The sequence below is a fragment of the Arvicola amphibius genome, chromosome 10 (genome assembly GCF_903992535.2).
Source record: "Arvicola amphibius chromosome 10, mArvAmp1.2, whole genome shotgun sequence".
Classification (NCBI taxonomy): domain Eukaryota; kingdom Metazoa; phylum Chordata; class Mammalia; order Rodentia; family Cricetidae; genus Arvicola; species Arvicola amphibius.
Genome location: NC_052056.1, coordinates 61,521,036 through 61,536,880, shown reverse-complemented (window position 1 = coordinate 61,536,880; position 15,845 = coordinate 61,521,036). Strand labels below are relative to the sequence as shown.

The 15,845-nt window shown below is 43.6% G+C and overlaps 1 protein-coding gene across 1 annotated transcript in view; it reads left to right on the top strand.

The window, feature by feature from the left end:
* Positions 1 to 1,405: 1,405 nt before the first annotated feature.
* The window catches only part of Pcyt1a (phosphate cytidylyltransferase 1A, choline), a 30,228-nt gene continuing 15,788 nt past the window's right edge, over positions 1,406 to 15,845 (top strand). The window contains 6 exon segments of the mRNA XM_038345303.1: positions 1,406 to 1,472; positions 1,475 to 1,521; position 1,595; positions 6,439 to 6,537; positions 14,416 to 14,532; positions 15,600 to 15,751. Of these exon segments, the coding sequence (XP_038201231.1) occupies positions 1,406 to 1,472; positions 1,475 to 1,521; position 1,595; positions 6,439 to 6,537; positions 14,416 to 14,532; positions 15,600 to 15,751 (483 nt within the window).

Below are 15,845 nucleotides of genomic sequence, written 5' to 3'. Positions count from 1 at the left end.
GGTCTTAGCAAGCCTGTCAGGTCAGTGCATAGAGGTTAATGTTTAACTGAGTACTCAGTGTTGCTGGCACTTCACTTCCTTCCATGTCACATTGGTGTTGTGATGAAAGGCAGTTTCTGGGTGGTGCTCCTGTCAGTCTAGACCGCTATCTCGCTGCGTCAGGCTCCTGCTTAGCCGTGACTCACAGGGCGTTGACACTTCAGCTTCTTAAGAACCAGGGCCAGGTTACTTGTAGATCTTGCCACATTTCCACATGGGCCTGAGCTGGAGGAGGAAAAGGAAGCACAGCTGCAGGACATCTGGTCAGGACAGCTCTCAGCCAGGGCTTATGGGAGGCATCCAGGCAAAGAGGGATGCCTCATTCTCTGTTTTCTTTTATTCAGTGATTTTCTACTGTGCCATTCTTTATTGTAGGCAGAAGTGACAGTTGATCATAGAGCTTCCTCTATCCCAGTTTCTGGATGGTGCCTAATAATTCATCATTCAAAGAAGTTATTGCTTCATGCAGACTGTATTACCCAAGAAAATGCAAATTGGGGGCTAACCAAAGGGGGGAGTTCATCAGATAAGGCACTTGTCACCAAACTTGACAACTTGAGTCCAATCCCCAGAACTTGTGTGGTAGGAAAGAGGGAGCTAGTGCTCACAAGTTGTCCTTTGACTTCCCCCCCTTCCACATATATGGTACACGTGCGTGCGTGCAGAAGACCGAGGCGAGAGCACTCTACCCAAGACAAGCTTTTCCCATTGCACCTGCTCTGTTTCTGTGGTCGATGCAGAGTTCCATAAGCTGGGGTGGGTAACGCCTGCCTGTTAAAGTCCAGCATTTGGAAGGCAGAGGCAGCAGATGCCTCACAAGGTAGGAGGCCAGCCTGTGTTCTAGGCCAGCCAGTGCTACATGAGATCCTGTCTTAACTTCCCAATCCCCTCATACACTCAGAATCAAAACCAAACAAAAAGTCTGTATAGGTTACCCAGTCCCAGTCTGCTAAAATACTGTAGATTTCACGGTGCTTGTATTTCAGGTTAGGAATTTGTAATCAGTAAAGTTTAAGTGTGAATTCCCAAATCCCCAAAGACGGGAATCTGACAGCCCTGGCACTTCAGCTAACTCGACTTGGATAGGAGTCTTCCTCAGCCAAGTCTCTCAAGCCCTCTGCACACAGTCAAGATAGGGAAAGGGCAGTGTGTGGGCCGCAGTGCTGGGAGGAGTAAGTTTCGGGGCAGGAGATGAACTGTGGCTATTGTTCGCAGTAAGTGTGTAGTCTTCTCCATGCTTTATTGCCATTGGCTCATCTTGTGAAAGGTGGTGCTCTGTAATTACTGGTTTGCTGAGTGCATTTGTGTCTCTCAAAATACTGGTTCAGACATTTTTCTTACCATTTTTTTGAGCAGTTAAAAGAAGATGGATGCACAGAGTTCAGCTAAAGTCAATTCGAGGAAGAGGAGGAAAGAGGCACCTGGCCCTAATGGAGCACAGAGGAAGACGGCATTCCTTCCAAAGTTCAGCACTGCTCAGTCGTAAAGTGCAGAGCTGCGGGGGAACACCCTGCTGGTGGGGTGGAAAGCGGTGGGGCACTGACACTGGCGTCAGGGTTCTCAGGGAGTGCGAATGGTAAAGGACGGTGTGCTTTCCTGCCGTCTTATGGATCACAAGGCTCAGTCCGTAGAAGCTTTACATGGAAATTAAAAAAAAAGACTACGATAATTTGGGAAGATATACAAGTATCAAGCCAAAAATCAAATTTGTAGTAATAAAAAGAGACTTTCAGTTTCTGCTAGTAATTGGGTTTGGGCTATCATCCTCATGGTGTCAGTGTCCCGTGTCCTCCTGTCCTCTCTTGTCATTTCTGTCCTTCACTGTCCCCTTTGTACACCTCCACCTCTGCTCTTCCTAGGACTATCGATCGCCAAAACCTTGGTGAATTAGACCCATTTCAAACTTCCTGTCTGTCTCAACTTGGTACCTTCTTATGAGTCCCTAAAAACGTGTCGAAGACTTGGAGATGATTGAAAATACCTAGTGAACCACAATATTATTTTGAAACCCATGTTTCTTCTGGTTTTCATTTCCGCTATTAACCAGAGCCACTTATCAAATTATGACCTTTGCTAATTACTTCTGGAGCTCTCCTGGCCCAAGGGAAGATTTCTACCTTGAACAAACCAATAACTTCATCTACCTTCTATCTGTTTTATTTTTGAGATAGGGTCTCCCACGATGACTTTAACTCGGGGACAGTTCTCTCGCCTCTGAGTTCTAAGTTTACAGTTTGGATTACATTCCCAGGCAACTTGAATACTTTCTCTTACGTGTGGAGCCTGTGTCCTGGCCTGGTGTTTGATGCAGGTGGGACAGCCTGACTCCTTTCATTATTGCTGTGACAGTCAACAAGTGGAGAAGGAGGATTGTTCTGGAGAGGAGAAGGCTGACGTGGTAGTGGAGAACTGCAAAGCAGTGTTGGCAAAGATGGGGGACACTGGGGAAAATCCATTTTTTTCCCTCCAGTTTCCAGAGGTGTCCACATTGCCTCTAATTTTTCAGTTTTCCTGCCTTTCTTCCTATTTTATAAGGAGTTTTATGGTTGTATTTGCCATACTGTATTATCCGGAACAATTTTCCTGTCCTGATAGCCTAAATTTAGCCATGTCGGCAGAGCCCCTTTTGCTGAACAAGGTAACACTGTCACAGGTTCAATAGAATCACAAAGATGTGGACATTCTTAGGAGTATTGATTCTGCATGTCATAGGAAACCCAGAAGATGGCTTAGAAATCATGGAATAGCACATTGTGCCAGCTGGTGTTTTTCCCAGAAAACTCGAGTACTCGGCGGCAGGCAGAGTTCGAGACCCAGCCTGGTCTACATCTAGAGAGTAGGCCAGCAAACACTACATAATGGGATCCTGTCTCAAGAAACAAAACAACACAAAAAATTAGGGCATTATTCATTTTTGAAAGTCTCAGAGATTCAGATGAAAAGAGGTTGATGGTGCTTTCAGTTTTAGCTGTGTCATTTGGCACAGGGGACCCAGCTTCAGCTCCCTAGCTTCCAGTCCCTGTGCTGAGGAACAGAGCAGAGGGTGATGGACCAGTCTGTGCAGTGAAATGAGCTTCAGGGAAGAACTTGAGGGATCTCCCGCTGCCTTTAAATGAACTTTGCTTCCATCACCCAATCCCTGGAAAACTGATTTAACCTGGATCAGTTACTTGCTGCCCCCATCTCCTGAGTATACGCCAGCCTATCGGCTAATAGCCCCAACCCCTGGCTCAACCCCGCATGCTGACTGACCCTAGCGGTGAGAGCATCTGCTGAAGGAACTGTTGGCCATCACCAACTACACGCCTGTTTCTTTCCAACTTTTGAACTCTAGCAAAAGCAAACAAATTTGCCTTCTCTTATAATAGCTTTAGTGAACTATAGTTGACATATCTGCCTCACAGCCCAGCAATTTAGTAATTTTCTGTATATTCACAGATAGTTTTTCAGTTGTTACCATCACCAACTTTAGAGTATATTTAGCCACTTCAAGGAAGCCTTGATTCTACCAGCAAATCACGCATTTCTGCTCAGCTTGGAACCACTAACGTTTATCTCTGTGGTGCTGCCCCGTCTAGACATTATAGATAATGAAAACACATATTACGTGGCTGGCCCTTTTCATTATGTTTTAATTTCTTATTGCTACAATAATACTCCATCTTGTATTGTGCCATAATTTATATTCTGCACTGGACCTATTGATGTCTGAGTAGGGGCAAACATCGTTCAATGGCAGAGTTCCAGCGTGCCAGCAAGGCAGTCGACACTAGGGGTAAGGACACGCAGGAGCTTCCCTGTGGAAGATGGAAGCTAGCGTGAACTCTGCTCTCTAGGAGCTCCTTAGACTTAGAAGAAGCGCGTTTTCCTTACATGCAGAAAGGTTGCCAAGTGCTAGGTGGCTAGCTGGGCGGTCAGGATGAAATGGGAAGAAGAGGGGAGAGCTAAGGAGGAAAGAATTAAGGAAATTAAGGACATAACATTGTTCATTTTTCTCTATATATTTAGATTATTTGCTGATAGGGGATATTTCTAAAGGCAAAAATCAATAAAAATCATGAGGCTGGGGATGTACCTTAGTAGTAGAGTCCTGAATTTGATTTAACCAGCCCCTGCCCTCCTCCCTCAAATATCTCTCTCTCTCTCTCTCTCTCTCATCTCTCTCTCTCTCTCTTCCTCCCTCTCTCTTAAAAGGACAATGATCACTGATCATGGTGGTTGCATACTGGAGGCAGAGGCAGGAAGATCTCTGAGTTGAAGGTCAGCCTGTCTACAGAGCAAGTTCCAGGACAGCCAGGCTACACAGAGAAACCCTGTCTCATAATAAAAAATAAGTAAATAAATCAATCACAAATTATTTGTAAAAATTAAAATTTAGCCTATCTGAATATGTTTCACTCATAAATAATATATGTGGTATGTATGTATATATAAGTAAGCACCTAAACTGAGGAAAAGCCAGGGTTCTGCTTATGACTAAGCTCCCAGTTCCCTTTTCAGGCAACACATATTGGAGAACCCCTGGGTACCCAGTTGCTGCTATTGAGATTGTAAAGATGAGGCTATGACCCAGTTGTGGTAAATACCTATAATCTGAACAGTTGAGGCTGAACAAGAGGATTTAAGAAACTGGGCTGTATAGTTCATGAACAGTCTTTGCTTCAAAAAAAACAAAACCAGCAACAATAACAACAACAAAGGCAAGAAAAGGAGACAGGTCACAAATCATATATAGGTGAAAAGTACCACCTAGAAGGAAACTGAAGGTACCAAGAAGTTGACATTAACTGAGGGGTGGGGGAAGTAGTTGTTCTGATGATTGTGTGGCCAAGGACAGCTATGAGGCAGCCCAGCACAGAAGTGTAAGCTTACTTACCTGGGCTGGAAAGGTGGTCAGTGGTGGTACAGCACTGGCTCAACTCCCAGCATCCATGTTGGTGACTCACACCACTGTAACTCCAGTTCCTCTGACCTCTGCCAACACCAGGCATATAAGCTGCACACAGACATATGTGCAAGCAAAACACCCAACACACGAAATAAAAAGCCTTGATGGGCTAGAGACCACAGCTCAGCGGTTGATAATATGACTGTTCTCCAGAGGACCAAGGTTCAATTTCAATTCCTAGCATCCACATGGCAGCTCACACCTGTCTGTAACTCCAGTCCCAGGGCTTCTGACCACTCTCATGCAGATACACCAATGAACACAAATTTAAACACACACACACATTTAAATAAGCCTGGTCAAAGCAGGTGAATTAAAAAAATGTTTTTTCATTTGAGAACATTTCCTCTCCCTCCCTCCCTTCCTTCCTTCCTCCCTTCCTCCCTCCTCCCTCCCCTTGCTTCCTGTCATTGCACAGCCCTTGAGCACGAACTCTGTAACTGATAACTTTCATTTCACAGTGTCAGAAGATTGAACATCCCTCTAGGGATAGAAACTCCCACTCCATTGTTCTCATCATCCTTTCTCATAGAGCCTTTTCCCCTGGCATTATGAAAATAATGATTATTCTGCAAGGACCTGTAGACTGGGCAAAAGAGAATTGCTCTGTGGCCATCAGAAACCTGTGCTAATGAATACCAGAGATAGGACAAGGAAGAACGGCAGTAGGAAGCGGCTGAAGTTTAGGTTCATGTTGGTGTTGCCACAGGACAGACCCAGGGCACAGCTCGCAGTGTGTGTCCATCCCATTTGAAGTGCTCCCTACCGTTCAGTCTCCTCAGCCAAATTTTAATAAAGCATTTATATGAAACAAGTTGAAAGCTTGCGTTTATTAAAACATAATGCACTCATATAAAAGACCAGATCTTGTGAACACTGAAAGGCTGTATCAGTGGTGTGCTGGCAGACAGTTACTAAATAGTTCAGAAAAATTCGTCAGCTGATTAAACCATTGATTGCTTGGAAGACTACATGTCAAAGCCAGACAAAACACCACAAGGAAACTGCAACTTAAAGTCTCTCACAAACTGAGATGCAAAAACCCTCGACAATATATTAGCAGATTGAATCCACGAACAAAGCCTAGGCAAGCACTATGCTGTCTCCACAGGGCTGCAAGATGGATTTAATGGAACACACCATAATTAATCAATGAAGGAAAGAATTAGCATGATTATTTCAGTAGTCCAGTTTCTTGGAACTGAGCTTAGGTTCCCAGTCAGATTGCTCGGTTTTATCCTGAAACCACCGGAAAGACATTTGCTCTCCATGCTGTAGTTTATTCAGTCCGAAGAAGGTTTTCACTTTGGACACTTTCCCCCTTCTCGGTGTTATAGAGTTTCCATCACATCATGGAATAACTGTCCTATTCTTTAAAAGCTGTGCTATTTTGAGCACTTCAGTGTACACCATTGCGTCTGACTTAAACTTTCTGTCATGTTCTTGTTCAGGGCTTACGGCAGCATCTCCTTTTTCTGATGAAATTGAAGTTGACTTTAGTAAGCCCTATGTCAGGGGTAACGATGGAAAAGCCTGCAGAGGAACTCCGTGTAGTAACCCTTACTGTTTTGTTTGCTGCAAGTCCTAGCGTGCTAGTCTGCCGCAGTGTTCTGCTGCAGAGGATAGCTTCATTCTATAAAATTGTAAATGTTTTTCCTTGTTACATATTTATTCCCTGGATTGTTGGCATTGCTATCATGAAATAGAAGACAAAACAAAATAAAAAACCAAACCACAACAAAACCCTCACAACTATTTAGTCTGATGGTCTAAGGATGTCACTCAGTGGTAGGGGTGCCCACTTAGCACACTCAAGTTCTTGGGTTTGATCCCACTGTGGCAGGAAAGAAAAGATAGATGTTAGCTCTCGCTGGATTGTAATCTTGTTTGTTTTGTTGGTACAGTGAAGTCAAACCTAGAGCCTTGCTCAGGATTGGCAAGTATTCTATCTACTCAAGCTGTACTTCTTTGCCCCTATGATTATGATGTTGTGCTGTTTATATAAATACCGAATATTTAATATATCAAACTGTCATATATTTTTCCTAGCCTTATAATTTTCTCCGTAATTCTTTTTTTTTTTTTTTTTTTTTGTTTTTCGAGACAGGGTTTCTCTTTGGCTTTGGAGCCTGTCCTGGAACTAGCTCTTGTAGACCAGGCTGGTCTCGAACTCACAGAGATCCGCCTGCCTCTGCCTCCCGAGTGCTGGGATTAAAGGCGTGCGCCACACCACCGCCCGGCCGTAATTCTTTCTCATAGTGTCAGTCCACTATGATGCTCCTGATTGATGGAAGACAAAAACATCTCACTTAATTTTATCTTTAATGATACAATTGTATGCTTTTTAAAATGCTTGCTTTATTATTTTGAATGCCCATTTTCTTTATTTATAGGTTTAATATATCATTAGTTAACAATTTTGGCCAAGTATAGGTTTTTAGTGAGCACTCATGTGCGTGCATGTGTGTACACGTGTGTGCATGTGCATACTGATTGTGTGTGTGTGTGTGTGTGTGTGTGTGTGTGTGCATTCTGTGTATATGTGGGCATGTGTTCCAGACCACATGTGTGGAAACGAGTGAGTTCTTTCCTTCTGCCTCCTCATGGGTTCTGGAGATCAAATGCCTGTCACCAGATTTGTGTGACAAGTGCTTTTATTTGTTGAACTGTGTCATTGGCCCCTGATAATTATTAATATATGTTCTGGGGACTCTTCTGCTTTGGATAGTTGGTTTTGGGGATCACCATAAATAGAAGCACCCAGGTGTGTGGCGCCACACCTGTAACCTCAGCTGGGGGGGTGGAGGCAGGAAGATCAATTTCAGGTCGTCTTTGGCTACCACTAGAAAATTTGAGGCCAGCTTGAAGTTGAGACCCTGTCTCAAAATACCACCCACTTAGATGACTCACCCATTAACTCCAGCTTCAAGGGCTTGACACCCTTCCTGGCCTCTGTGGGTATTGCATGAACAAGATACACAGACATATATGCAGGCAAAATACACCCCCCCACACACACACCAAAAAACCAAAAACAGAAAAACAAACCCAATACAACAACCGAAAACCAAAATAAACCACCTATCCTCACAAACAAATGGAACCCCTCATAAGCATTTACTGTAAATACTACCATGCAGGCAGATATTCTTTCCTTCTTGTCTATAAATCCTCCATTCTCTTTTCCCTTTTTCTACTCCTTTATCAGTTCTGATAAGTATTCTGTCTACTCTACAAATATAGGGCTGGACTTAGCTCTAAGCAGACACAGAGTAAGAGGCCATTACAACCACAGCACATTCTCATAGAGACGTAATGTGTTTATGAATCTTACCCCCTCATCCTTTTTCCCGGTTGGCCTGGAACTCACAAAGACCATCTATCTCTGTCCCCCCACCTCTACCCCAGCACTGGGATAAAGGCTCCACCTCTGCTGGATGTGACTGCTTCTGTTTTTTTGGTTTTTGTTTGTTTGTTTTTGTTTTTTTTGTTTGTTTTGGGCAGGGTCTCTTCTGTAGCTCTGGCTGTCCTGGAACTCTCTCTGGATCAGACTGGACTCAAACTCACCGAGATCCACCTGCTTCTGCCTCCCAAGTGCTGAGATTAAAGGTGTGCACTGTGATTACTTCTTAATTGTACTTGTTTGTTTCCTTCTAAGTGAAGAGTAATAAAATCCAGTTATACCTGCTGCTGGGCAATGTCGATGACTAGGAATCCCGAGACCCTTTACCATGTTTGGCTGTGTAAATTATTATGATCCCTAGATTCCTAAGACAACAAAAATCTAGTTCCTGAGAGCTTGTTTTCTGCAAAATATTTAGATATGGTTCACATTGATCACAGCCTTTTTCTTCATGAAGTAAATTTAATTTATTTAGTTATTGGGACAGATTTTCACTATGTAGCCTCTTAAATTTTTAAAATTACATTTATGTACTTATTTTGTGTGTGTATACACACACACACACACACATATGGTTGTTGACACAGTATACATGTTGAGGTCAGGGACAACTTTTCAGTAGTTGGTTTTCTTCTACCATAAGTCTGGGACTTGAAGTCAAATAGGCAGGCCTGGAGGTCAAATTTCAAAATGCCGACAGACAGTTCATGTTTCACAGTCAGCTGTAGTAGTAGAACTTGTTGTAGTCAACAACTTTATGCATTGCGTAATGACACACATTCAGAATTTACACTTTGCTCAGGTCTGTTCACAGTTATGCAGTTTGTTGTTAGCATCCGCGCATCACCGTGGCACCTCAGAACCCAACAAGAAAAGTGGTGGTGTGCAGGGAGAGCGCAGGGAGAGCACGGGCTTAGCATGCCTGAGGGAGCGCAGGGAGAGCACGGGCTTAGCACGCCTGAGGCCTGAAGCCGTGTTTAGGAGGAAAAGAAGAGAAAGTATGCTGCAGTATTCTAGGTTTTGAATCTTATATAGAACACTGATTATTTAATTATTTAAATGTTTTAGAAAAAAATACTTTTTTTTTTTTGAGACAGGGTTTCTCTGCATAGCTCTGACTGTCCTGGAACTCATTCTGCAGATGAGGCTAGCCTCCCTCAAACTAATAGAAATCCTCCTGTCTCCATCTCCTGAGTGCTGGGATTAAAAGCGTGAGTCAGCACCACCCAATGTAGAATATAATTTCTAAATAATGCTTGAGATTATCTTCATTTATATATATGAAAAAATTCAGAAAGCAGGTAAAGTCAACAGAAAATAAGAAGTAAAGCCAGCTCTGCAGTGAGAGATAGCAAGTGCTGCAGTGAGGCTAAAGCCTAGATCCTTCGTCTTGTTCTCCACAGCCGAGAGGCGTTCTCTTTGTGTGTGTTATGCTAAGCAATGGGAGGAGGGGGGCGGAGGGCTGTTGATGAAATTACCTGCATCTTATTTCTTATTAGTTTTGTTTTTTGTCTTTTTATGTGTGAGTGTTTTGCCTGCATGTGTGTATGCCCACCATGTATATGCCTGGTGTCAGAGAAGGCCAGAAGAGGCATCGATCCCCAAGACCTGGAGTTACAGGTGTGCAAGCTGCCACATAGATGCTGGGAACTGCACTTCAGTCCTCGGAGAGCCACAAGTTTGGGGATTTTAGTGAGCTCTCCTGTAAAGTGGCCAACTAGTTGACCTCTTGTTTTTTTTCTCGCATCTTCTTCTTGCTGCATCTTTCTTATTGTTAGATAAGAATATATTTGTGTCAGTGTAGGACAAGGAATAAAAACACGAAAGGCCTTGTGCCAGTCAGGGGAATTCTAATAACTGACACAGAACTGTTTCCTTCCTGTTCATGTCCCCAAGGTTCTCACTAGGAAACTGAAGGGAGCTTGAGAGGGAGGCTGTGCAGTCCAGAGCAGAAGTCTCTAGTCAGAGGTGGAGCTGTGATAGAGCAGGTGCGCTCACCTGCAGGCATGTGTTGGAAGATGATGAAGCAGCAGTGTGTTTAACTCAGAGAAAGGAAGGAAACGTGGATCAAAGTCAGGGGTTCCATGACTGATGTCTGAGAGGGTGTCTCAGCAGACAGTGAATTGAGCCTGGCTTAGCTTACTTAACCAGAGTAATGCAGCCACTTTTTTTTTTTATAACCCAGAAGGCGATAGAAGGTTGCTCTTAGTAAGCTGAGACGGTTGCCAATCGGGGTGTGCTTTATTTGGTTAAAGAATTTCTGGGGCTTGCTTTTCCCAAGACCTGTGCAACAGTGGCTCCTGCTGACCACTTGGTTAATATAGCAGCCTGTGTTACTGAACACTGGAGGTGAGGTCTCAGTACACTGAGCTGTCAATGGCTGGGAAGGACGCTGTAGAGGTAATAGGACACACGGAGGTTAGGTTGGCTGGAGAAAGGTTCTGTGATGGCTTTTTGTGCAGACAAGCAACTTCCCTCAGTAACGTTAGCTCTTCCACTCTCTGGATAATGTGATTCCTCGGCCAGGCTGCCCTTGTTTGCCCTGGCTATACTGTAATATGTTCATAGCTTTTACAGTCTTCCAGCCTTTACCTTTTGGGATCAAGTGATGTCATATAATAGCCCCTTTAGCCTTGCTTGGGAAAATCCAGTGTTAGTTTCTTCATTAGTTCAAGGATTAAGATTGTATGTTTGATTTTTTTAATTTTTGCTTGTTTGATTTTGTGACAGGGTTTCTCTATATAGACCTGGCTGTCCTGGAACTCACTCTGTAGACCAGGCTGGCCTTGAACTCATATCCTCCTACCTCTGCCTCCCAAATGCTGGGATTAAAGGTGAGTGCCACCACTGCCCAGCTGATTGTACGACTCATGTTTTATTTTACTTTGTCCTATAGATGAATAAATTTAGGCTTAAAGAGGAAGGTAACTGGCTGACAACTTGAGCTAACCCTTATATTATAGAACAGTATTAATATATGTCTTATAATATTAAATATATTATAGGATAAAGGTGTAACTCAGTGATAAAGCAGGCATAGGAATTCTTGGGTTTAATTCTTAGCACCAAAAGAAAAAATGCCCATTCTATTATTTTTCATCATATTAATGTTTTACTTTATTCCAAAATTTTGGGCTAGCAAATGACTCAGTGGGAAAGGAGCTTGCTTCCAAGACTGACAGCCTGAGTTCACGCCCACAGCCTCCATACTGGCTCCTGTTCCTTGTCCTCTGATTGACAGCCTGAGTTCACGCCCACAGCCTCCGTAGTGGCTCCTGCTCCTTGTCTGCTGTTCTCTACATGTCACATGGTGTGCTTGTATGTGCTCACTCTCTGTTTCTGTGTCATACACACGCATACATACTAGATAAAAGCTTAAATAATACAAACAAAAATGTGTTTCCTGTATTGTAAAATGAATACGTCTTGATGATATGACATCAAAGAATGTAAAGGGAGCCATCTTCCTCTTCCTGCTCATGTCTCCCAGCCACATGTGTCCCTCCTACAGCAGCCAGTGTGGCTCTTAGTTTACATCCCTCCCACCTTGTCCTGGATTCAGTTTTCCAATGAAGTGTTGTCTTCATGCCTTTGCTATTGCAAATATAAGTATTTACAATGAAAGTATATTTGAAAGATAGTTTCCCAGAATGAGAATGGCCAGGTCAAAGGAGCCAGGCATTTCTCATTTGTCTTTGGTAAATATTGCTGAATTTCCTTTCTAAGAAATTATGAGCTAGGCGGTGGTGGCACACGCTTTTAATCCCAGCACTCGAGAGGCCGAGACAGATGGATCTCTGTGAGCTCATTGAGGCCAGCTTGATTTACAAAAGGAGTCCCAGGCCAGGCTCCAAAGCTACAGAGAAACCCTGTTTTGAATATATATATGCTTGTGGGAAAAAAGGCTATTTTAAAAACCCAAACCTCTTAATAACCATTTCCTCTTTCCTGATCCACAGCCCTTAAGAGTTTTTAATTAGCAATAATCATGCCCCGAATAAGCCTCATTGGCTGGGATACCACTGAGGGAGAAGTAAATTCTCCAGACTTGGTCCATCAGATTGGGCTCTGGCCCTTCTTCCCTAAAAAGGCGCCAGTGTTCCTACTGCTGGCTTCTACGGCTACAGTGAAACAGCTCCTCTTCAGTGTCACAGTGACCAAGGTCCTTAGACTGCTGGGATTTCTCATTTGGAGCACAGCAAGCATTATGCCAGTGTTTGTTTGTTTGTTTGTTGTTTTATTTTTTGCCTTGGAATTGGTCTCATACACTGGGAGATACTTTTCTGACTTTACATAGACCACTACCATTAAAAATAATTCAATAGACAGTTCCTTTTATTCGAATTAATGGAAAAATGAAAAGCCATAATGAAAAGTCCTAAAACATTTATATTTTATTTTCAAGCACTTCATTTATCTGAGAAGTGTCCCGTCATGCTTACTAGGAGGGAGAAATGCTTCCAGGTTATTCTGCTCTGATTATATATCCATCCTCCCTCTACTTCAGCCAAACCTCCAGATCATTTATTACTTTCAGGCAGCAGTAGGCTTTATTTGGTTGATTTTTTTGAGACAAGGTCTCACTACATAGCCCTGGCTGGCCTAGAATTTGCTATGTAGACCAGGCTAACCTCGAACTCAGATCAGCTTGGCTGTGCCTTTCAGGTGCTAGGATTAAATACATGTACCACGGGGGCAGGAGAGATGGCTCAGAGGTTAAGAGCACTGACTTTCCTTCCAGAGGTCCTGAGTTCAATTCCCAGAAATCACATGGTGGCTCACAACCATCTGTAATGAGATCTGGTGCCCTCTTCTGGCGTGTAGGCACACATGCAGCCAGAACATTGTATACATAATAAATAAATAAGTCTTAAAAAAAATACATGCACCACTGTGCCTACTAGGATTAATTTTTTTTTTGGTTTTTCGAGACAGGGTTTCCTAATTAATTAGGTTAGGATTAATTTTTTAAAACAAAACGTTAGTTATTAACAAGCATGGCAAACTGAAAACGAGAGTCAGAACAGTTTCATTATGTTCCGTCTAAACACAGAGGAAGATGGCTCCCGTTACGTTCTTTCAGTACTCTGTGGATATCACACCATCCAGACGTATTCATTTTACAATACAGGAAAATCTCAGGTGAGAGCTTGGAGCTTAGTGGTTAAGAGTGTGGGCCACTCCTGCAGAACCCCCATATTGGGCAGTTCACGGCCGCTTATTGTAAGTCCCACTCCAGAGAATCAGATGTCTCTGGGACAGGTAGGTGTACTTACATGCACATACCTCCCCCCCCATACACATAATTCAAAGTTAATCTTTTTTTTTTTTAAGGTGAGGATTTTGAAGTTCAGAATATGTATATGTATTGCCAGGCAGTGGTGGCCACACGCTTTTAATCCCAGCAATCAGGAGGCAGAGGCGGATGGACCTCTGTGAGTTTAAGGCCAGTCTGAGCTACGGAGCAAATTCCAGGACAGGTTCCAAATCTATACCAAGAAACCCTGTCTCGAAAAGCAAACAAAAAAATGTGTTCATTGACTATATATTTAACGTCACTTCGAAGGTAGAATTAAAGGAAAAGTACTCAATCCATATAAAAACATGGACTGCTATCTAATTCCAGAGGCCATAGAGAAATTGCTGCTCTCACTAAGGGAAATCTGTGTTGTTCAGGAAATCTGTACTCATTTGCTGAGACTATGTAATAGTAAAATGGCTTATGTTTCCATTTATTTTATTTTATGGTAGTGGGGGCTGACCTTAGGGCCTTATGCAAGATCTCTACTATTGAGTTATTTTTTATTGTGCTGCGTTGTTCAGACTGGCCCTGATGTCACTGTGTCGTCCAAGCTGCCTCAGCTTTCAGAGTGGCCAGGATTACAGGTCTGTGTCACCAGGCCTGGCCCTAGAGAACAGAGGGGAATGAAATGAATGAGAGTCCCACAGTGCTGCAGTCACAGCGTTCAGGTGTGAGAGGTTAAGTAAATGTATTTTTGTGATGAGTTCTTTTATTTGGATTCAGGTGAGCGGCCTGTGAGAGTTTATGCGGATGGAATATTTGACTTATTTCACTCCGGTCATGCCCGGGCTCTGATGCAAGCGAAGAACCTTTTCCCTAATACCTACCTCATTGTGGGAGGTAAGAGAGCATCGGATGGTTCTGGGTGTTGTTCTCTCTTTGTGGGAGGTAAGAGAGCATCGGATGGTTCTGGGTGTTGTTCTCTCTTTGTGGGAGGTAAGAGAGCATCGGATGGTTCTGGGTGTTGTTCTCTCTTTGTGGGAGGTAAGAGAGCATCGGATGGTTCCGGGTGTTGTTCTCTCTTTGTGGGAGGTAAGAAAACATCGGATGGTTCCGGGTGTTGTTCTCTCTTTGTGGGAGGTAAGAGAGCATCGGATGGTTCTGGGTGTTGTTCAGAAAGAGCAATCTCCCTCATGTGTGACTTGAGTGCAGTCATCGGCCCCGATTTCATTTATGAAAGGAAGGGTGTGGCACAAGCTGCCCCAGATATGATCTATAAGGTAGCTCAGCCTGGGGAGGGCAGCAGCAGGCACACTGAAAGGGCCTGGATTATCTTGCAGTTCATAGCTGAGGTTCCACAGTTACAGAGGGGCACTGATCTCTACTTAAAAACACCTCATCAGCTTTGACTTCACAGAGGTAGAAAAGTCTGCCAAGCAAACGTTATGGTCGAGTCCAATCTTAGAAAAATAAGGTGTTTTTAAAATTTATGTGTAGGAGTAGGTTTGTTAGTTTTTTGTTTTGCTTTGTTTGGTTAGTTGGTTGGTCTTTATTTGTGTATTTGTACCATATGTGTGCCTGGTGCCTGAGGAATTCAGAAGAGGACATTAGATCCATGGGACTAAAAGACAGGTGTGAGCCACCATGTGAGTTCTGGGAGTCAAACTTGGGTATTTTATAAGAGCAGCCAGTGTTCTTAGCTACTGAGCCATCTCTCCAGCTCGAAAAACTCCACTGGTGTTCATTTCAAAGTCAAAATCTGAGTTCCGTTTTACCTTCTTTTCAAAAGTGTGAGCCTTAGTGTAGTTAGTTATGAAAAACATTGGTGCCCAGGCTGAACTACATCCAAAAGGTTCGTCTCCTGATTGGATGGGGATGGCCTAGAAGGTAGAAGATGGGGAAGGCTGGTGACTGGGGAAGGGTAGACAGAGGGGCCTTGACTTACGACTTTGGTGCTGTGAACCCAGTCTGCAGTGACGAGCTAACGCACAACTTCAAGGGCTTCACTGTGATGAACGAAAACGAGCGTTACGACGCCGTACAGCACTGCCGCTACGTGGACGAGGTGGTGAGGAACGCCCCCTGGACACTGACGCCTGAGTTCCTAGCCGAGCACCGGGTAAGAAACTGGCCATGTACTCATTCCTAGTCCCAGCATCCCCTCGGTGCCTGAGACAGAAGGCTAGGCTATCCGTCATGTATTTTTATTACAT